General features: G+C 42.9%; 1 protein-coding gene across 1 annotated transcript; it reads left to right on the top strand.

Annotated features, from left to right (window-relative positions):
* The first annotated feature begins 1,230 nt into the window (after positions 1-1,230).
* Positions 1,231-22,671, top strand: LOC129848996 (transport and Golgi organization protein 1 homolog). Its single transcript, XM_055916077.1, has 20 exons — positions 1,231-1,354; positions 4,221-4,354; positions 5,849-5,905; positions 6,039-7,939; positions 8,241-8,370; positions 8,476-8,553; positions 8,674-8,784; positions 9,241-9,312; positions 9,429-9,533; positions 9,651-9,767; positions 9,950-10,031; positions 11,270-11,360; positions 11,438-11,575; positions 11,760-11,952; positions 12,142-12,209; positions 12,523-12,620; positions 16,309-16,359; positions 16,465-16,511; positions 21,368-21,716; positions 21,873-22,671. Exons 1-20 carry the CDS (start codon positions 1,231-1,233, stop codon positions 22,130-22,132), a joined length of 4,206 nt encoding a protein of 1,401 aa, XP_055772052.1. The 3' UTR covers positions 22,133-22,671.
* The last annotated feature ends 465 nt before the right edge of the window (positions 22,672-23,136 follow it).

The following is a 23,136-nucleotide window of genomic DNA, read 5'->3' as shown; positions in this document are numbered from 1 at the left end:
TTTGATATCTCTCTATTAGCAGTTTCACTTAAATTCCTCTTCTCTTCTATTCTCTCCTCTTTTCTCCTCCTTTGTTTCCTTTAGCACGCCGGTGGGTTTGTGGAGGATCTGTACGCTCTCCTGTACTCCTTCCTGCCCACTGCTGCCAACATGGAGCCAGAGGCTGACAGATACCTGCTGCTGCTGCTCAATGTAAGAGTCAAGAGGTTACTTCCTGTTTACTTCCATATTCTTAGTGTACTTCCTTTTTACTTCCTTATTCATGGTTAACCAGGTTCCAATGTCATTTTAGGGGGAGTATTTCTAATTGTCTCTCTCCTCTTGATAAGCTAGTAACTCAGAGCCATTTTCTATGTGTTGTGTGGTGTTCTCTTCAGGGCGGGCTGATGGCTCTGCTAGATGACATGTTTCTGGCCTGGTACTTTAACCCAGAGTCTCTGGTCACGGAGCTCTCCAGCCTCCTGGAGTACCACTTGGAGAACCTCATGGCCAGCATGTAGTCCTACTGCAGGGACCATACTCCTTTCTCATTCTCTCTCTCTTTTGAAGGATTTGAGGACTTGAAGTGCTTTATTGAACCCTGATTAGTTAACACCCATTAATTGAATGTATTCTCTTGTTTTCTCTCCCCACAGGATTCTTGTGACACTTTGCCACCCAAGAGGGATCTAGACACCAATGCACTACATTACTTTGCACTGAATTTGAAATGTTTAAATAGTCTGTCAGGGAAAGAGCAGGTGTCCTCAATGTTTCGTATTATCAGTGTGTGTAGTAACCTGGTACAGTATAAAGTTTACCACTAGAGGGGGTAATTGCTTCAGTCTTGAATGTTACTTCTCACTATCCCTACTCTACATTAACAGTCGGCAATTGTAGACTCCGGTGACTTGGGTATCTTAGTTTTTTAAATTTGCCATTAATGTCTGAACCATTTACCATCTTTCCCACTGAAACCAGTAATGTTAGCGTTCATGTGAGAGAGGGTGTAGTAGTTCATACTGACCACTAGTTGGATCCACTAATTGTGGACGACATCCTTGTCTATAGTCGAAGCAAAGAGGAGCACGACTGAAACCTCCGCGCGATGCTGCAAAGGTCCCGCGAGAGAGGAGTCCGGCTCAACCCGAGAAGAGCACAGTCGGCGCTACAGAGGTCAGCTACTTCGGACATCTTCTCACAGCGACTGGAATCAAGCCAGATCCACAGAAGATCTCAACCATAAAAGAAATGGAGCCACCAAAGAACCGTGCAGAGCTGGAAACAGTGCTTGGCATGGTCAACTACTTAGCCAAGTTCGCACCCAGCCTCTCCAATGCTAATGCACCCCTGCATCAACTGCTAAAGCAGTCCAGTGAGTTTCTCTGGGACAAGCAACACGACATTGCTTTCCAGAAATGTGAAAGACTTGATCACGAGAGAACCAGGAACAATCCTTGCCTACTACGACCCCGACAAAGAGCTCAGACTCCAAGTAGACGCATCGAAGTATGGACTAGGTGCAGTGCTACTGCAAGAAGGAAAGCCCATCGGCTACACTTCCAAATCTCTCACAGACTGTGAAATAAACTACGCTCAAATTGAAAAGGAGGTCTATGCCATTCTGTTCGGATGTAAACGTTTCCATCAGTACGTATATGGACGACAAGTCATTGTAGAATCCGATATGTCTTGAACGACGCCCCTCAAACACCAAAGAGCCAATGTTACCTCACTGTATCCCAGACCGACCCTGGAAGGTCGTGGCAACCGATCTGTTCACCTGGAACAACAAGAACTACATCATAACAGTTGACTACTACAGCAGATACTTCGAACTCGACAAGCTTCACAGCACCACATCTGCAGCTGTGATACACAAGCTGAAAGCAGCCTTTGCCAGGCATGGCATTGTAGAGACTTTAATATCTGACAATGGGCCCTGTTACAAATCAAATGAGTTTGAATCCTTCACAAAAGCATGGGAGTTTACGCGTCACCACAAGCCCACATTACCCTCAAAGTAATGGCCTTGCTGAAAAATCAGTGCAGATTGCTAAATCACTCATGGATAAAGCAGACAAGAGAGACCCCTACCTCAGCCTCCTTGAATACCGCAACACTCCAGATGACAACTTAAAATCACCAGCCCAGCTGTTGATGAGCCGCAGACTTCGCTCAATCCTTCCCAGCACCAACCAGCAGCTACAACCTGAGGTCGTCAGCTACAAGGAAATGCATGAAAAACGTGCACAGAGACAACAACAACAAAAGCGATACTACGACAGGTCAGCTAGACCACTGCCACCACTGATCGACGGAGAGTCAGTTTGAATCCAGGAGCATGGCCTCTGGAAGCCAGCAGTCGTCATCCAGCCAGCTGACACTGAACGTTCATAGCACGTCCTCACCGCAGAAGGAGCAGTGTACCGCCGCAATCGTCGTCACCTACTGAACACAAAAGAACAACACACTGATGAGATGAACTGTTCCCCTGAAAGAGAACGTGATGGACTAAACACACACATCACAACATACACCATACTTACCTGCAACACCACAAGAGCTGTTGACTGACACAGAAGCATGCTCAGCATCATATCGCACAAGGTCAGGAAGAGAGGTCAAGCCCAGAGCTGTCCTAGAACTGTGAAATGTCAAAGGGTGTAGGCGGATCGCTGCCCTAAAAGAGTTCCACACTGTAAACTTGTTATTGAAAGTTCACTTGAAATGCTTTGGTATTGTATTTGTTTGAAATGTTAAGATGTATTTCTACTGTGAAAGCTGAGTTGCTGAGAATCCCTTGTTCGAAAAGTAACAGTATGTTGGACCATTGTTTCAGAGTCTATGTTGATTCAGTTGGTGTAGTATAAAATATAAATGGTTACTTACCTTGAGTTCAAACTGCAGAGCATGTTTTCAAAAGAAACGCTTAGAATATGTAAACATTTTTCTTTTGTTTTAAAAGAAGGGGGATGTAATATTCATATGTGTAAACATACTGAGTAATAATTGGATGCGTTTTACCGCCATATCATACTGTGCTATGATTGGTTAAGACCACCCAAATGGTTAGGTCATGGTCAGTTTGATCCTGGTTGGCGATACGTGAACATGCCAGTTATAGCTAGCTAATAAAGAGCTATGTTAAGAAACATCTTGTAGTACTGCATTTTATTATTTTGTACAAAGTGTGCAAAACAAGACAGTGCAGACGAGGAATGCAGTGGTAAGTACTTGGCGCTAAACTCAAGCGAACTTTCAGGATGCTTCCATCTTTCCATAACTAGCTAGCTTGACCGGCGTTGTCATTTCAAGGGGGTAAACTCGGCTAACCTAGCGCAACTGTCGTTAACGTTAGTTGTAAATACTGTAATGAAACAGGCAGGGAGCAGGTCTCGAACCCTCGACCTTCTAGCCCGAAGTCCAGCGCGCTATCGACTGTGCCGCAAAAGCATGCTCGTGCAGATTTCCGCGCTTATAAACCCAGGGTCGTTACTCTGCCAATGCATATTAACCTAAGCTTGCTTAGTTGTAGCCCAAGCGAAGTCTCGGCCTGTGTTGGCTACTGCCTGACTAGTTACCAAATTCTGAAACTATAATAACTGTGTTTCTGTAGTAACTACGTTAGTAGCTTGCACCATGTAAACAAGCTTTTGGCCTATATATTTTCTTGAACCCAAAGGCAAAGCTACACAAGGGCCCATAGCTAATCCAAACTTGTGAACATTGACTAACTAACTACATGACAACTTGCCAATTGATATGACAGTCTTCTTCGTTAACTAACTAGCTAGCTACACACAATAATAGAGATGTGAGCTTAATTGTAATCAACTACTATAGTTACTTACTAAACTGACCATTAATATAGCACACTTCTGTGTTGGTTTAGGAAGCAAATTGCAAGATGGATTATAGGCCTGGTTAGCTATAAAGCTAGCTATTGTTGACATAAAATACTGGCATGTCATTAACCCCTCTGCTTGCAAGTTCATCTCTTTTTACACCTACCTTATCAAGACAAAAACAATATTCTATTTAGCCTTAATGCTTGGCTTTCCTTTTGGATACTCTGGCTCTGTAAAAAGAGAAGCAGATAAAACAAGGCTTACTTTAGTGATGTGTATTCTATTCACGCCCTGATTGTGCATGGGGCACATAGGGTGGACGCTGAGGTAATGGGCTGGAATCTTTGGTAGGCGTGAAACAACTGATCTTTGAATCATTCCTCTCCACAGTGCTCCTGTGCCGGGGCAAAGCTTTCAGCGATTTCACCGGACCAGACTGTCGGTTTCTGTCATTTAAAAAAGGAGAGACTATATATGTCTACTATAAACGCTCAGGCCAAAGGACAAATATATGTGCAGGGAGTGTAAGTATGAGTTAATATTAAATTACAGTACCTGTCAAAAGTTTGGACACACCTACTCATTCAAGGGTTTTACTTCACTATTATTCTACAATGTAGAAAATAGTAAAGACATCAACACTTTGGAAAACACATGGAATCATGTAGCAACCAAAAAAGTGTTAAACAAATCAAATATATTTTAGATTCTTCAAAGTCGCCACCCATTGTCTTGATGACTGCTTTGCACAGACTTGGCATTCTGTCAACCAGCTTCATGAGGTAGTCACCTGGAATGCATTTCAATTAACAGGTGTGCCTTATTAAAATGTTATTTGTGGAATTTATTACCTTCTTAATGCGTTTGAGCCAGTTGTGTTGTGACAACAGTTCAGTCGCAAAAACCATCAAGCGCTATGATGAAACTGGCTCTTATGAGGACTGCCACACGAAAGGAAGACCCAGCGCTACCTCTGCTGCGAATTAACTGCACCTCATATTGAAGCCCAAATAAATGCTTCACAGAGTTCAAGTAACAGACATAGCCCAACATCAACTGATCAGAGGAGACTGCGTGAATCAGGCCTTCATTGTTGAATTGCTGCAAAGAAACCGCTACTGAAGGACCCTAATAAGAAGAAGAGACTTGCTTGGGCCTAGACACACGAGCAATGGACATTAGACTGGTGGAAATCTGTCCTTTGATCTGATGAGTACAAATTTGAGAGTTTTGGTTCCAACCTTCGTGTCTTTCTGAGATGCAGAGTAGGTGAACGAATTATCTCCGCATGGGTGGTTCCCACCGTGAAGCATGGAAGAGGTGTGGGGGTGCTTTGCTGGTGACACTGTCTGTGATTTATTTAGAATTCAAGGCTCACTTAACTGGGATTCTGCAGTGATATGCCATCCCATGTGGTTTGTGCTTAGTGGGACAATTATTTGTTTTTCAGCAGGACAATGACCCAACACACCTCCAGGCTGTGTAAGGGCTTTTTGACCACATTCACCCGACCTCAACCCAATTGAGATGGTTTGGGATGAATTGGACCACAGAGTGAAGGAAAAGCAGCCATCAACAGCTCAACATATGTGGGAACTCCTTCAAGACTGTTGGAAAAGCATTCCTGTTTCAACAACACAACATGCATTTTGCTACACCCGCAATTACATCTGCTAAATACGTGTATGTGACCAATAAAATTGGATTTGATTTGGGCTTCTTTGAAGAATATCAAATATATTTAGATATTTTTTTGTACACTTTTTAGGGTTTACTACATGATTCCATATGTGTTCTTTCATAGTTTTGATGTCTTCACTATTATTCTACAATGTAGAAAATAAAGAAAAACCCTTGAATGAGTAGGTGTGTCCAAACTCTTTACTGGTACTGTATATGATAACATTGCGGTCTAGAAGGAATGTTGAAGCTTTTTCTGTTTTGTTAACATGTTTCATTCTCTGTTTTGTTTCCATTTCTTACAATGGGTTGGTAACCGCTTTGGTTACTTCAATAAGGACCAACTCGTAATCAATCACATATACACTGAAAAAGAAATGGAGATTCCTGCTGAGGTAAGTCAATAAATAGATGTAGGCCTAGTTCACTACTGCCAATGCATCATCGCTTAAAACATTGTCTGGAATGACTGAACTTCTTTCTGAAATAGGTAGTGTGACTCAAACAATGTTTTCTTTTTCTTTTCAGGAAACCGACATTGTTTGCTTTGAGACTGGACACGATAAGTTTGACAGTTATGACATTGATTCACTGTTAGGTTCCTCTTTATTGTTAACAGACAAGGAAGAATCTGTGCAAGTAACCACAGAGACTTTGTACCTAAACAAAAGTGCTGAGAGCACCACGGTGGAAGTGGATGAGCCTCCACCTGAAGTGACACTGTTAGAAAATGATGAGATTGATAGGGATGTACCTGAGGACATTGATAAGGTTGTAGAGGTTCCAGATAATGATGATCTGAGACATTTTGAGCCTTTAGAGTCCTCTTTGCCTCAGCCTGAAACTCTTGACACAAAGGGAGTGGAATCTAACACTGTGCTTGAGACCACAGCTGAGAGGATCAAAGATTACCTTCAGAAAGATCAGCAGAGGACAGTGCCGTACAGTGTTGTTGAACCAGAGGAAGGTGAGATCAAAGAAACCCCCTCAGAACCTGAATCCAAAGATGATCCTGAGTTAGAAAATGCACCTGATGGTTTTTCAGAAGGCAGATCTATTCCTGAGTTAAACACCACACTAGGAATAACTTTTGATGCTGTCACTTCCAATGATAAGGACACTTGGAAGGTGACTCCATATGACGAGGAAAGTGATAAGACTGAATATCACCAGGATGAGGAAAGTGATTATCATCTCAGGGAAACTCCATTGCTGGCTTTTCCTGAAGAAAGTTCTAATTTGGAACACGAGAACATTCCAGAATCTGATCAGACAGATGAGGAAGACAGTCTATCAGAGGTACCTCATACACAGAAACAGGACTCCAAGGACAATAACCTGTGGTCTGCATTTGGTGATACCGTTTTTAACATTGTCAGTGGTGGGGAAAGAATAGCTTATGTTGCTGGTTCAGAGGAAGATGACGAGGAGGATGATGACGAAGGTGAGATTACACCAGAGGAGCCTCCCAAAATTGAAGAACCCAAGGAGTCATTTGGCTGTTCTACTTCCTCTGAGCTAATCTTTGAGGAACCTGCGGACTCTAATTTCAGTGAGGATGCTGTCAAAGTACCTGATGAGGATTCTCAGACGTTGCAGTTTGAGAATGAATCTGAAGAAGGTGACATCGAACCTTCAACACCTCCTGCTGATGAGGCGAGTCCCTTTGAACACACTGAGGCTTTAGCAGAGAATCTCACAGAAGATGACAGCCCAGTCCCTAAACAGCTCTCACAGACAGACATGCTCTCAGACTTTGATAGTAAAATGAACAAATCAGAGCAGAAACAAGCTGTTGAAGAACTCCCCATACAAAAAGAGGAGTCAATAGATTTCTCACAAGTAGAGAATACATTTAAACAGGGTGGTACAGAGCTTTTCAGACTATTTCGAGAACCATACCAGAAGGTCCCAGATCCAAGTAGAAACACAATGGTGAAAGAGAGCCATCAAGAACTCCCCATAGAGGAGGAGGATTCAATACACCTAGAGGGGGAAGAGATTGAGGAAGAGTTGCTAGAGGATGAAAATGCAGTATTATCTTCATCCAAAACTGAGCACACTGATGAAAATGACACAGAAAGTCTATCTGAATTTGGGTCAGAGCAACCCAATAATTATACACAAACCGATGTTGTATCCAGTGATGTGTTGGATGTGGTCCAACACGACGAGGCTATTGACATAGAACCTGAGGTGCATGAGACTGAAAATGATGCTGAAAGCCACACACCCTCACTTAAAGATAAAGTTTTGGATCCCCTTCCAAACAAAGAGGCGGAATACAGTGACAATGTGTTGAGGCCGACACTATTGCGACACCGCTGCAAGGAGGAAGATATGGAGCGCCTCCTAAAGATTCTAGGTCCTCAGAACCTCTTTAGTGCCAGAGCACTGGAAGCCAGGTCCAGACTTCTACGGCGTGTCCTGTGAACCCGTGCTGGTCACTGCAGGTGCCGGGGTCATCGGCTTCCTCTTCTGGAGGAGCATTCTAACTGTAAGTCGTTGTTGCACAGTTACTGCTTTCATAATTTCATAATCTGATTGCTTTATGTTATTCTATGATGTATTGTATGCTACTGTTGAGGAGGCTGTTTGCTGCCACTTTTCTTTTCCTTCTCACAGGTCAAAGGCAAGTCATATCTAAGTAAGTTCTTCTCTCTGGCTATTTAGGGTGCATAGTGAATCCTCATTCATATTGCTTACAGGCTGGTGTTCTTGTCATGTGTAAACCATGTCTGATTTCATACTCTTGTCATGGTTTTTATTCGCTACTGAAAAAGAAATGGTGGACAGGATGAAAAAGCTTGAACAAGAGCAGAAGGAGATACTCCAAAAGGTCGCTGAACTGCAGCAACAGGTAAGTTGCAGAGACTTTTCACTGACTAAGATCCAGACTTTTGAGTTCAATGTGAATTAAGGGACATAATGTTTTGACAGTATATTTCTACTGGGTTCCCCTCAGGGCGAAGAACTTAAAGAAAAGCAAAAGCTGTCTGAAAAATCTGCCACTTTATCTCTGGAGAAGATCCAGGAATTGGAGGTGAGTAATATTATCTTGATCACATGTCATTGTCATGCTGACAATTATTAGATTTTTTATAATTTTTTTCTTCTCCATAGTGTTTAAATTGACTAAGCATTTTCTTTTTCTATCCAATAGAATATTGTGCAAGAGATGGAGAGACAAAATGAGCGCCTGGACGAGGAAAATAACTTACACGCCATATCCTTTGACAAAGAGCGGGCCAATACTGCGAAACATGAAGATATGGTGAGTAGTATTGAGCGATTTAGCTGTAATTAAGATGTTTCAGAACAACCAATTCTCTGACGTCGGTTCAATTATTTGAATTCCATTAAGTTAGTTTATTATGTGAGCTCAATGTGCCGTTTCTCTAGAGAGAAATCAAATCAAGCACATACTTCGGGACGTTGTAGTTTTCAACAGGAGAATAAATATTCCACATAGTTTAGTGGAGAAAATGTGGTAATTGACTAAAATGACCACAATCCATTGCACCTACAGCTGCATGGACTTGCGCGGGCAGACAGAGAGAAAGGGACAGCCTGCAAATGAGAGAGAGACACCCTAGAGAGCAGTTCCTTTCGTGATGTAGACAGCATAGGCAGCTACTATTAGCCAGCTACTATCCTAAATAGGGATGGCTCGTTGATGAGGACAGAGAAAGATGGTTGTCATTATGCTTATCATTATCTTTGCCCATAGATGTCCGAAATGGACAAAACCATTGAGAAGTTGAAGCGCAGCAAGAAGAAGACCCAGGATGCACTCTCGAAGGTATAGGTCATATTAGTGAACATGCCCAATGAAAATATGTCAAATATATTAACATTGCAACAATCAAATGTAAAGTGTTTATTTCCTTTTAATTATCCTTATCATTGAATCTGTAGTCTACCATTCTGATGGATGAAGCCAAGCTCCGCGAAGATGCCCGGAATGTCCAGGTCCAGGTTCTGGAGAAGGATATTGCCACCCTGAAGGAGGAGAACCTCTCGGTGAGTACCAATATGGAACAACGATTCACACTTTAAGCCTCATGACATTGTGTAGGACTCATTGGCCATGCAGGGCCTGCATTGCACCGTCCTGATGACCTAATTTCCTTGTTACAGCTGCACCATGCTGCCAAGTTGTGGGAGGAGAAGCACAGGGAGACAAGCGAGCAGATCAAAGTCTACCAGAAGTCCCAGAAAGACCTGGAGGATTCCCTCCTTCAGAAGGACCACAACGTAGAGTTTTTTTTACACGTTACGATATTGTTACACACATCAATTCCTGTTCACACCTTCTCAAATGCACCCTGATGACAAAGAAACATGTCACCTGTATTATGTTCCAAAAAAATACTTCTTGACTGATTCCAGGGGAAAAGTGTCATGTATCAATTGGTGGTTCTCAATCTCTCTGGCAGGTTCTATCTGACCTGCTAGGAGACCTGGAGGCCTGCGATGACCTGAAAGGTGGAGTTGTTGCTAACGGGGTAGCCTCTAACGGTAAATCACCTGACACGGTGTCCTAATCAGAGGAGGCTGGTGGGAGGAGCTATAGGAGGACGGGCTCCTTGTAATGGCTGGAATGGAACCAAATACATGGAAACAGTGTGCTTGACCCGTTCCATTTATGCCATTATAGTGAGCCAGTCCTTCTATAGCTCCTCCCACCAGCCTTCTCTGATTAGGATACTGTCATGTGATTTGGTCTTATGTAGCAACATTTGAAATTGTGTTTTTTTTACATTGGATTAAAGTAGAGACTCGGAGCATCAAAATGGTATATCATACACTACAGTTGAGGAACAATGGGGAAGTAATTCTGCTTTGAAAGTTGATAAACTTGCTGGAGAGCTCTTCTTTGTCTATACCATTCAGCATTGTTCACACATATTGTTAGCTAGCTAACAATATGCTTTATTTTGCAATGAGAAAACGACTTTCTGACAAAATTAGAAACTTATATCTGAAAATGGTTTCCCTTAGTTTGAAGATGTATTCAGGAGACAGGTGTTTTATACAACAGCCTTCTATGTGTTCTATTTTCGACTGCCTCTGCATATTTGCAATCAAACCACAGAATTTTCTCCATCTCCTTAGCTATCATACTCTGCTTCCAGCGGACAGTCCACTGATTTCAAAACTTGGGTCTCCTGAAAGTGGAGAGCATCTTTCAAAAAAGCTGCGTTAGAAAGGGTTACTTACACGTACTGAGAAGCTCATGTTATAGACAGAAGCGTGCTACATGGCAGATCAATCCGAACTCGTTTCATGGCGCGTCCAGCTCATCCATTATCTCAGCCAATCATGGCTAGAGGGAAGGTTCCTTCCTTTTTCCGTGGCTAAACTAACTCTGCTCATAGTTTACCATTTTTATTCGTATTTACGGATGGCATACAAGTTTGTTATTAAGGCACATGGAAGTTCACGTACCAGAAGGCATTTTGCCCCCCAAAACACATTTTGATAGTTCTACATTCAAATGCCTCTCCTGTGAAGTATTGACGCGCGACATACGCCTACTTTCCTGAAACGTGTCACTGTGTTTACAATGATTTGTTTCAGACAAGCAGACCATCATCCAAAACCGCCATAAGCAAATGATGGATGTCTCTCGGGTAAGAATGAGTTCTTTCTTAAACGGACCCAGATTTCTGTGTACCTGAAGGCAGGTTAAGCTTGTCCTCAGAACCAAGAAGGGTGTCAACTCTTCCACTAACTGTTGGAAGAACTCTCCACAGGTCCAGACCACTCTGTCTGCTGTGGAGGAAGAGCGCGATCGCTTCATGACAAAGCTGCTGAACGAAGAGAAGTCCAGGAAAGAGCTGGAAGGTATGTCCCAGCAACTAGAATTTGATATGCATCACTGCCTTTTCTCTCTCAACACTATCAACTTGTTTTCAACACAGAGCAATTTCAGAACTAGAGCATGACATCTTGTTGGTGAAAAGTGACAAGAACCACCTGGAGAACCAGTACAAGACCCTGCAGCAGAAGAATGACATCATGACAGAGATGTACCAGCAGAAGGAGAACGCTTTGCAGCAGTAAGTGGAATCAGAAGCAGTGCAGTTCATGTGTTAATACCATAGTAGGGTTTGTTCTCCATGGTTCCACAGCATGTAAGAAAAAACATTTTTCCTTGTCTTTTACTGTATTCTTTTACTGTGAGGTTTGAGGTTTTCAAATGGTCTTTAAATAGTTTGATCTAATTTGTGTGTCGCCTTACAGGAAATTGACCAAGGAGGAGTTTGAGCGCCCCAACAAGGAAGACCGGCTGACGGAGATGGACGGCAAGGCCCTAGAGGAGGAGGTCAAGGTGTGTAGGCAGCGCGTTAAGGAGATCCAGGACGAGCTGAAATGGACCGAGAAGTTCTACAAAGCTCAGATCATTGAGCAGGAGCAGAAATCTCACGAGAACTGGGTTTGTACAATACAACTTTATTAGTCCATTTGTTAAAGAAACAACAAATGTCTCATATCTCAACCCCCATCGATGGCACATACATTAGGATCAGGACATTTTTTTTTTAAGTCTTCTGTTTGGCCAGTCATTTGTAAGGTGAATTTTGTCCAAAACAGGAGATTTTAAATGTCTCTTCTTTCTCTCTAGGTGATTGCACGCGCCGCAGAGCGAGCTCTGTTCGACGAGAAGAAGGAAACAACTAACATTCGTAACTTGTGAGTGCAACACTAATACAACAGACTCAATTGGGCTATACCAAAGCAGGGCTCACCTATTGCTCACTCAAAATGGAGACAGGCAGATCCTTTCATTTGGTTTATTTTTGGTCAATCTCACATTTACTTTTTGAATTAGTCATTACAGTAAAGTAAAAAGAGGGACATTGTGAACCAAAGGTTGCACTGCCAAGTCGAAGGGCCACAAATGCAAGTGTTTTGGTCACAGTTTTGCAATGCAGTAAGCTGTATTAGTCTAGATTTGGAGGTACAGTATTGAGAATCTAAATGCCTGTTCTCTTTTTCACCCTAGACTGACTGACATGTCCAGCAAGCTGAAGGAGCTCTGTAGCCCTCTGTTCAAGCCCACCCCTGGGATGGCTCCCATGCCTCTCCGACGAGGTAAGAACCAATCCTCAGTTCACGTTATTTAGTACTGGCACGTCTGGGGTGCATTCAGTAAGGCAAAATCGTCAGAACATAACTTGCAGGTAGAAATGAAATGAATAGGGCTGATATGACTCTATTCTTGAGGACAGAGAATCATATTTCTATCTGAACATTCTGTAACGTTCCTGACCATTTCTATTGTCTTGTCGGTTGGATATCATCTGTGACTGCGTTTCAAATTAGATCTTGGACTTTTTGACTGTCTGATACCTCATCTGCTGTTTGACGTCCACCCTCTGAAATGCATGTTTTCCTGGGGTTTTGATTTGAATTCCTTGTAGCTGGTCCAATGTGGAGAGACAGAGTGGTATTTGGCTGAGTGTTTTGTTGTTAAATGGTTTTGCTAAACAGGTGATTCGTACAGGCCCTGTAAGAAGTTCACAGGTGCCCCCCCCCCCCCCCCCCCCCCCTGTGGGGTGAAGGAACAAGCCCTACCGTGAGTCTCCTGAACCCACGCCCCGGACAGCCTTGGCCCTGATTGGCCGAGCAGTACCATCCCACAGCCAATGAACCATCCCCCCCTTGTTCACCCTTGTATGCCCTGACTCCCCGCTTCTTTTTCACCTCTCCCTTTTCCCTGTCTTTACCTCCGCTGTGGTGTTTCAATAATTTCCCTTATTTTTCTTCCTACTGCTCTCATCCTGCTCCTAGTTGGTACCCATTTGACCTTTTCCTCTTCCTAATGTTTGTCTTCTAATTACGTCCTCTCTGATTTTCGAAGACATTCTTTCCTGTCTCTTTCACTGCCATCTTTTCTCCCTCTACTGCCATATCCATCTTTCTCACCTGTGTTTGCGTGTCCAGACGATCCAGAATGTTCCCATGCCTCCGTTTGCTTTCACAAGTTGGAATAACCGCTCTTGCATCCCTCTTGCTCTTTCAGTACTATGGTGGTGTTTTTGTTGTGTTCAGCTGTTGTGAGATCATATGTGTGTGGCAACTCGTTAGGTTACTAAAGCTTCAGCCTTTGCTTTCCCTTGTGGGATTACTGCATTCCATACATTTGTATATATATATATATATTTAAAATATACACTACCGTTCAAAAGTTTGGGGTCACTTAGAAATGTCCTTGTTTCTGAAAGAAAAGCATTTATTTTTCAAATTGATCAGAAATACAGTGTATACATTAATGTGTAAATGACTATTGTAGCTGGAAACGGCTTTTATTTTTAAATTAGATTTTTTAAATGGAATATCTACATAGGCGTACAGAGGCCTATTATCAGCAACCATCACTCCTGTGTTCCAATGGCACGCTGTGTTAGCTAATCCAAGTGTATAATTTTAAAAGGCTAATTGATCTTTAGAAAACCCTTTTGCAAGTATGTTAGCACAGTTGAAAACTGTCCTGATTTAAAGAAGCAATAAAATTGCCCTCCTTTTAGACTAGTTGAGTATCTGGAGTATCAGCATTTGTGGGTTTGATTACAGGCTCAAAATGGCCAGAAACAAAGCACTTTCTTCTGAATCTCGTCAGTCTATTCTTGTTCTGAGAAATGAAGGCTATTCCTTGTGAGAAATTGTCAAGACACTGAATATCTCGCACAACGCTGTGTACTACTCTCTTCACAAAACAGCGCAAACTGTCTCTAACCAGAATAGAAAGAGGAGTGGGAGGCCCCGGTTCACAACTGAGCAAGAGAACAAGTACATTAGTGTCTAGTTTGAGAAACAGACGCCTCACACGTTGAGGAACTGGCAACTTCATTAAATAGTACCCATAAAACACCAGTCTCAACGTCAACAGTGAAGAGGCGACTCCGGGATGCTGGCCTTTCAGAAGAAAAGTCTTTGTTTCTGGCCATTTTGAGCCTGTAATCGAACCACGCAGCCGTTATACTGCTCAGAAAGAAGACACGTTCTGTCTCCTAGAGATGAACGTAATCCTAACCGATTTGCAAAAACTATAGTTTGTAAACAAGAAATTTGTGGAGTGTTTGAAAAACGAGTTTTAATGACTCCAACCTAACTGTATGTAAACTTCTGACTTCAACTGTATATACACATACGCACAGTACCAGTCAGAAGTTTGGACACACCTACTCATTCTAGGGTTTTTCTTTATTTTTACTATTTTCTACATTGTAGAATCATAGTGAAGACATCAACACTATGAAACAACACATATTAAATCATGTAATAACCAAAAGTGTTAAACAAATCAAAATATATTTGAGATTCTTTAAAGTAGCCTCCCTTTGACTTGATGACAGCTTTGCACACTCTTGGCATTCTCTCAACCAGCTTCACCTGAAATGCTTTTCCAACAGTCTTGAAGGAGTTCCCACATGCTGTGCTCTTGTTTGCTGCTTTTCCTACACTCTGGGGTCCAACTCATCCCAAACCATCTCAATTGGGTTGAGGTCGGGTGATTGTGGAGGCCAGGCCATCTGATGCAGCACTCATCACTCTCCTTGGTCAAATAACCCTCACACAGCCTGGATGTGTGTTGGGTCATTGTCCTGTTGAAAAACAAATGATAGTCCCACTAAGCGCAAACCAGATGGGATGGCGTATCACTGCAGAATGCTGTGGTAGGCTTGCTGGTTAAGTGTCCCTTGAATTCTAAATAAATCACAGTGTCACCAGCAAAGCACCTTCACACCACACCCCCTCCATGCTCCACGGTGGGAACCACACATATGGAGATCATTCGTTCACCTACTCTGCGTCTCAGAAAGACACGAAGGTTGGAACCAAAACTCTCAAACTTGTACTCTTCAGACCAAAGGACAGATTTCCGTCAGTCTCATCTCCATTGCTCTTGTTTATTGGCCCAAGCAAGTCTCTTCTTATGGGGGTCCTTTTAGTAGTGGTTTCTTTGCAGCAATTCAACCATGAAGGCCTGATTCACGTGGTCTCCTCTGAACAGTTGATGTTGAGATGTGTCTGTTACTTGAACTCTGAAGCATTTATTTGGGCTGGTAACTCTAATGAACTTATCCTCTGCAGCAGAGGTCTTTCCTGTGGCGTTTCTCATGAGAGCCAGTTTCATCATAGAGCTTGATGGTTTTTGCGACTGCACTTAAAGAAACTTTAAAAGTTCTTGAAATTTTCCAGATTGACTGATCTTCATGTCTTAAAGTAACAGACTGTCGTTTCTTTTTGCTTCTTTGAGCTGTTCTTGCCATAATATGGACTTAGCCCTATTTGGTAAAATATCATCTTTATACCACCCCTACCTTGTCACAACACAACTGATTGGCTCAAACGCATTAAGAAGCAAAGAAATTCCACATATTTAACTTTTAACAAGGCACACCTGTTAATTGAAATGCATTCCAGGTGACTACCTCATGAAGCTGGTTGAGAGAATGCCAAAAGTGTGCAAAGCTGTCATCAAGGCAAAGGGTGGCTTCTTTGAAGAATCTCAAATTTTCTGATACTGGTACTTCTAGTTCTGGAAGTATAATATCCTACCATGACATGACCAAACATTTTCCTCAGACTGCAAATAGACCAGACTTTGCTATAAATAGATGGTAGCATGACCCAGTAACGTGGTCTAGAGTCAGGTGCCTAATGACAACCAGGAGAGCCAAGGTTAGCATTCTAGAAGATTCGAGAATATTGCAGTGTTTTACGTTGATGTATCACCGTGTATTTATTGTCCGACAGGACCACGACCTCACTCTGACCCTCACGGCCGGCCGCCGTTACTCTCCGTACCACAAACACCCAGTGGCTGCTAGACCTGGTAGGGATTGTATTTTTTGTCAATGAGGATTGATGTGGTATTATTCCCTAATCGAGCCCTTATCCTATATCTCCTCTAATCATTCTTCCCTTTGTTCCTCCACAGACACCATGGCCCCATGTACATCCTCACCAAGCAATCTGGGCAGCTCGGTAAGTTTCAGTCAATTTGAGACAATGTGCATCTCTCCCCCCTGTTCCTCCATCATGTGGGTGTGTTTGCACTAAACAGACCGCTCCACTAGAGTCACAGGCTGAGGCCCAGGCCTCCACAGAGAACCCAGAGGCAGTGAGTATTATGTTCGAGGCAGCGGTGGCAGGGATGCGGATGTGTGTGTGAGCATGCTTACCCCAGCCGTGGATCAGTGGCTGGAGTGGCAGTCAGCTGGGTAGTGGCGTCACAGGGTTGTTAACTCGAAATGACACAACGACAAAGTTCCAGTTTAACAAAGTTTACTATACTATATGAACACAATACAAGTAGCCATCACACTCGAGGCTAGGTCCAACAACCACTAGACTTCCTGCGCATGCGCATTCTTGACTGAGTGATAGCCCCGTAATAACAGAAATATAGGGATACTTAAAACATGAACTTAACAATCTCCCCCTTTTCTTTAAAGACAAATAAAACATCAACAACATAATTAAATGTCCAAGTATTATTCAAGATCCCCATTACAAATGGGTTGTGTGACAGTTTTTATTTGTATTACTCAAGCTGCCACTTTCCATTACTGAGAGCTGTAGGAGCGAGAGCCTGTAGGAGCACAAGACCGGATGCTCCTTTTTTAGTCAGACAGTCAGCAAGCTTTTCCTTTGTGGTTGACCACAGAATCCGCTGGATTCTCTGTGCTTGAATAAGTTCCTTGATGCTGCTAATCTCAAAGTCTTTTCTCTGACAGACTTGGTTGACTTCACAACATCAACTAATGAGTAGTTGACAGTGACACAAACTACAGGTAGAAAGTGCCGTTTTGTCCCACCAGTGTTAACCTAGCGAAGCATCACTGAAGACAACTAGTTTCAAAGAGTCATCTTTTCCAACATGCTGAAACTTTAAAGTCACTTTTTGTGATTTCAGTTTACGAACAACTTTGTTTGCCTCATGAATGGTTTGTACATTGGCGTGTTTTGTGTTAGATGCCAAGTTGCAACCATCAAACCAGGTCTACTCTGTCTCGCAGCCCATAAAATTTGTCCTATCTTTGACCTCAATTGACCAGCTTCAATTCCACAGAGGGGAATTCCTTTGTACGGCTCTTGAAGAATCCATGTGGATAGGTTGAAGATTCTTGATATAGCTTTCCTGTTGCATCAGTATTTTTCCATCAACTGTAATAAACTCTATGCCAACATAACAAAAATGATCATGCTCCTCACGGCCAACCTAGAAAACAGCTTTGAGGTGTGGAATCACAGTTGAAGCAAAGGTCTGTGAGCCACCCCAGATAAAGTCATCAACATGACAGGCAAGTACTCCAGTCACATTGCAGTCTTGATCAAGCCAATAGAAGACTGCAGGATCCACTTGTGACATTTTTCCACCTGTATTCAGCATTGTTGCCTTGACTTTGTTGTACCAGTAGAGTGATCCATCTGCCAGTCCATACACACACTTCTTTAGTTTCCACAGTGTTCCTTCGCTTTTAGCTTCAGGCGGAGGTCGGATGTGAATGTCCCTTGACAGCTCTGTTCCCTGCAAACATCCAGATTTGATGTCTATGGAATTAAGTTTCCATTTTTTCTGGCAGATCACTGACATCAGCAATCTGAGTGACTCTGAGGTGCATGTCGGTGAGTCTTTTGGGAGTTCTTTAGCAGCCAGCTCCTCAAAACCTCTAGCCACTAGACGTGCTTTGGGCACTATTCCAGTTAAGGATTCTTTAAGGGTACACACCCACCTTGTTGAGACACACTTTTGGCCAATGTCTTTGACTTCCTCAAACACTCCATTTTTCCTCCAATTACTGAGCTCATCTAGCTTAGCTGAGTCAAATGACACATCCTTTGTTTCAAGTACATCATCATTTTGAATGTCATGCTGTTCTTCTCGATTTCCCATTGGTTCAATTCTGATATTATCTACAAGTGGCAGGTCAGCTGACCCTGTTGTACCAGAAAGTGTAGCTGGTTCAGAGTACTGCAAGTTGTACCAGCTCTTGTGTCTTGCATTTCCTGCTCGTCCAATGACGGTTGCTGTATGTGGAATACCACTTTCTCTGTCCGTGTATTTAACAGTTTGTCCAGTTTTCAGATTGGAACAACCATGTTCTCTTAACACATGTGGCTGTTGAATGTTTTCCTCATTTGAACGCTCAACAGTATTACCTGTGGCATGGTTGAAGGTCTCTGCTCCATTTCTTGTGTCAGTTTCAGTGTCCATATCATTGGATGCGACATCTGGTAGGTTTGTGTCTGTTACTGTGGCCTTTTTGTCATTTTCATTAGGAGACTGATTCTCAGCAACAGCCCCTCTATCTTGTTGATCATTTACTTTCCGCAATCTTGAGTGATGCACCCTGACAGTCATGCCTCCGTGCCTCACAAATATCACCACACCATCTTGACCAATGACTACTCCCGGTCCTTTCCACTCTTGACAGTCAACTCGTTTGTAGTACACTTTGTTTCCAGTTTCGTACTTCTCATCATCATTATTCCCTGAACTGCTGAGTAACTTCTGAAGTCTGTCAACTGTATCATGTCCAAACTGTTTGTAAAGCTTTAACAATACTTTGTGTTTTTCTTTAGTGGTCATGTTCTCTGTGTCAGTCAGAATCTAATTTTTGCATGGAGTCTGTGTGATGTCTTTGTCTAAAATGTTTACACAATAGTGGCCTGAGGTAGTAAGTTCAAGAGTCACTGGTTGTTTAAACATCACTGCCTGGTCATTTTTTATGTCTAGTACAGCCCCTGCCTTCTTGAGGGAAGCTTTGCTTAATAGTAAGGGGATATCTGTAGGGACCACCTCTGTTTCAATGTGACACTTAGTCTGACCAATTTTTGCTGGTATCTTAACTCTCTTGGTAGAATGGACAATTCTCCCATCTCCAAATTTGAAAGCTCTGTTGCTTGGTGTGTCAATCATATTTTGTACTTTCATATTTAGTTCACTGACATAGCTATCAAGCCATTTTGCACCACACACTGTCCGTGTACATGCAGTATCAATCACAGCAGATCCTAAGGATTCAACTATAAAAATCTCAGTATCAAAAGCAGATTCATTTGAAAACAGTGTAATGTTACACTGCTCTATCTCTGTGTTTACATTTTCCTCTGTTAGTTTAAATTGTTCATTTTTATGAGGACAGTCTTTAACCCAATGGTAAGTGCTTTGACAAATAGCACATTTTGATCTCCTTCCATTTTTGTCCAGTGGATTTGTGCCTGGAAATGGCGCCCTCTTCTGGTTGTCTTGAACGTGACTTGTTGGCGCCTTTTCTGTGCTGCTCGATGTAATATGCTGCGTCACTCACTTGCATTCCATCTGTTATTGGCGCGACAGACGTCTTCTCACCAAATATTCTTTTTAGTGCCGACTTCATAGATGCAAAAGTCAGCACAGTACAAGCAGTCAAAGCCAACTGTTTCTCCCTACCATCTAGACAAGCAGTATCTAGTAACTTGAACGCTAACACTGCATCTGGGAGAACCATGTCGTACTTGCGCATCCTATTGTACCTCTGTTCGAAATCAATGATGTAGTCCGCCATTGCAACCGAAAAATCTCTCGTAACACTGTCAAAGTTTGAATATGCCTCGTAGGCACGGTCTTTCTCTTCTTTGAGAAATACAGAATCCAGTGCTGTGATCAAAGTTCCCATACCGTCATCCTTGTTCAAATCCTCAACGGATATTTCCAGTGCTGTATCTCTCGCTCTTCCCTCGAGCGATAATACCACCGCAAGTGCTTGCTTTTTCGCCTCCAGATTAGTAACGCGTATCCAGATTCCCAGTTCATTTTTCCAACTTTCGTACGACCTCTTCTCGTCGAAGCGAGGTGGCACGTTGTAGTTAGAAGCCATCTTCTGCTACCAATGTTAACTCGAAATGACACAACGACAAAGTTCCAGTTTAACAAAGTTTACTATACTATATGAACACAATACAAGTAGCCATCACACTCGAGGCTAGGTCCAACAACCACTAGACTTCCTGCGCATGCGCATTCTTGACTGAGTGATAGCCCCGTAATAACAGAAATATAGGGATACTTAAAACATGAACTTAACAAGGGTTGTCAGAATTAACATTGCTGGCTGGATTCTGACATGCGTGGTTGCTTGTTTTAAGGCGCTTACAGACGGGCTGGGGTAAACTGAACATTTCTGCCTACCGTGTGTAGATGCCAGCGGTCCCGGTTGTTGTCAGCTCGGCGGTTGTGATTAAAACATTGGTTGGTTGGTTGGCGAGAAGAACTCTGCTCATTGGTCAACCATGCATATTTTGAAGCCTTGAGCGTAGAGCCAGCGCCACCGCTCACTGGAGTGGGTACCACGAATGGCGTCACTTGCGAAACTGCTTGCGTTTTGCCGCCCTACTCCCATTGAAGTCTGAAGACCTTTGCCGCTTCCCGTGGTCCGTCTGTAAGCTCCTTTTATATTTCCCCTATATTACAACACCCTCCCTCTGACCCCCATTGAATGAATTTGTGACACTGTTCCACAAAGCTATAACTTCAGCACAACTCCCTGATGGATATCTCAAATGTGTTATCATTTAAAGCTGTGTGTGTTTGAGGTTAATGCTTTGTGGAAACGGTCCTGATTCTGAATCAGTGTGTGGAACTTGGTCGTGTGATTCTTGTGGGACTGTGTAACTTGACTTATTATTGTGGGATATTGTTGTCTTTCTCACCAGTGCATAATTGTTTGTTTTGTTCTAACCTAACCAAACTGTTTGAATCAGATGAAAGGGTCTCATTGTTGGTGCCAGCAGCAGGGCTACAAGCACAATGGACCTATTGCTATTCTTTGTTTTAATATTTTTTTGTGTTCCTCCAGAACTCTCGACCTCAGGGTCCTGGCTCCCTGCTGGTCTCTCCCATCAGCTCCCCCCTCGACTCAAGCCTCAGACCAGTCATCAGCCATCCCTCCGGACTCTGCCACCGTCCTCTTCCCGGACCCCACCACATCCCTCCTCCCCCACCCTTCATGCCTCCAGTGTACCGACCAGACAACGGACACTCAGGCATGATGCCTCCTGGACCCCCACCGCCTAACGGACACCCGCCTGGTCCAATGATACCACCCGGACATCGGCCTCCACCTCCTGGTGCTTACGGTCCCTCTTCCCCACACAACCGGTACCGTCCTCCACCTTTTCACTATGGACCGGTGCCTCCTCTATTCGGTAGGTGGTGAATTCTGGCCGCCAGCTTTTATCTCAAGTTGAGTCTTTGCTATTAGTATTTCAGTTGTGATTAGCAATGCTATTGTTATGTTGGTACTACAGTGTTATATTTGTATGTTCATTTTTCCTTCTACCCTCCTATGGCCCGACCCATAGGACCCCCACATACCTACGTGCACTATGGACCACTTGATCACTTCATCCCACTCCGACACCTGCCCCCTGGGGTGGCCCCATTCCCTCCTCATGTCGGCCCCAAAGACTTCCCTGTGCAGCCACAGGTCCCACATGGCCATGACTCTTCAGTGGGCTCCCAGCCCGGCGCTGGCCCCCAGGGCCAGGGGCAAGACTACAGCTCCCAGCAGGCAACAGCTGCCCCCCAGGACTCAGTCAGCTCTGCCATGGCAGAGCCTTAGACACCTACCAACCGTTAACGACCTGGCTACATTTAATCAACCACGATTCATCTCTTTATTTTTTCCTTTTTGTTTTTAATTGGCTGAAAATAAATATCATATGATATACTTGGAAACAACAGAAGTATCTAAAAAGTTAGTGTTCCTATTAAAGCATCAGAAAATCAATGTCGTATGTTTCGTGTCTGAAATGTAATAATGACTTGAAGAGGAGTAGAACTGAGGCTTGTTACTCTGCAAGTCCTATTGTGCAATAACATTTCTATTGAATGACTGAGGATTTTACGTTTTTGAAAGGGTATTATGTTGATTTTGTATTAATTTCACAATGTTATCATGGTTTCCTGTGGAAATTATTCAAAATAAATGGACCCCAAGCTTTTGGGTTGCTTGATCGATCATTTCAGAAGTACCATATTATCTTAACTCTTCCCCAAACTCTCTTCAGAATGAACTGAAAAGGAAAGTTGTGTAAGTTGAAAGTCAAAGATGTATTTGCTGTTCTTAGGATATTTTATTAATAAAACTGGTAAAAGGTACTGCAGTTATCTATTGTTCATATGAAGCATATGACAACTTTTGTGATCCATTTTAGTTTGAAAGGAAATGTCTGACAGTGCATTTTGTTTCGTATGGGTAGCTGTATTACATGTGAAAAGCCAGTAATCACCCACTAACTGAACACCTGTCATATGACCTTCACATTTGTTTCTTTTTTTGTTCTTATGTTACATCAGGGATGCATCACATTTATCTATTTTCAATAAAAAGAAAATAACAAAAAATGTTGCCCGTGACTAAAGACTATTTGCATTAAATGTTTATCATTGCATGCTTTGGTTAGAAATGTTTTACTCTCTGTAGGTCCCAGAACGTTTCTTTGTACCCACCGACAATATTTACCACTACCAAAACACCTGAGTGATTATTGGCATATCTGTAATGTTATGATGTATACTGTTATCGAGGCTGTCAAATGACTGTGTAGTGGGGCTCTGCTCTGC

The sequence above is a fragment of the Salvelinus fontinalis genome, unplaced genomic scaffold (genome assembly GCF_029448725.1).
Source record: "Salvelinus fontinalis isolate EN_2023a unplaced genomic scaffold, ASM2944872v1 scaffold_1324, whole genome shotgun sequence".
Lineage (NCBI taxonomy): Eukaryota > Metazoa > Chordata > Actinopteri > Salmoniformes > Salmonidae > Salvelinus > Salvelinus fontinalis.
This window is presented reverse-complemented; position numbering and strand designations above follow the sequence as displayed.

Coding starts and splice junctions, on each gene's coding strand:
- LOC129848996 (XM_055916077.1), top strand. CDS start 1,231: ATGGAGCCACCAAAGAACCGTGCAGAGCTGGAAACAGTGCTTGGCATG. Junction 1,355..4,220: donor TCAACTGCTAAAGCAGTCCA/GTGAGTTTCTCT, acceptor TCCTCTCCACAG/TGCTCCTGTGCCGGGGCAAA. Junction 10,032..11,269: donor TAACGGGGTAGCCTCTAACG/GTAAATCACCTG, acceptor AACTCTCCACAG/GTCCAGACCACTCTGTCTGC.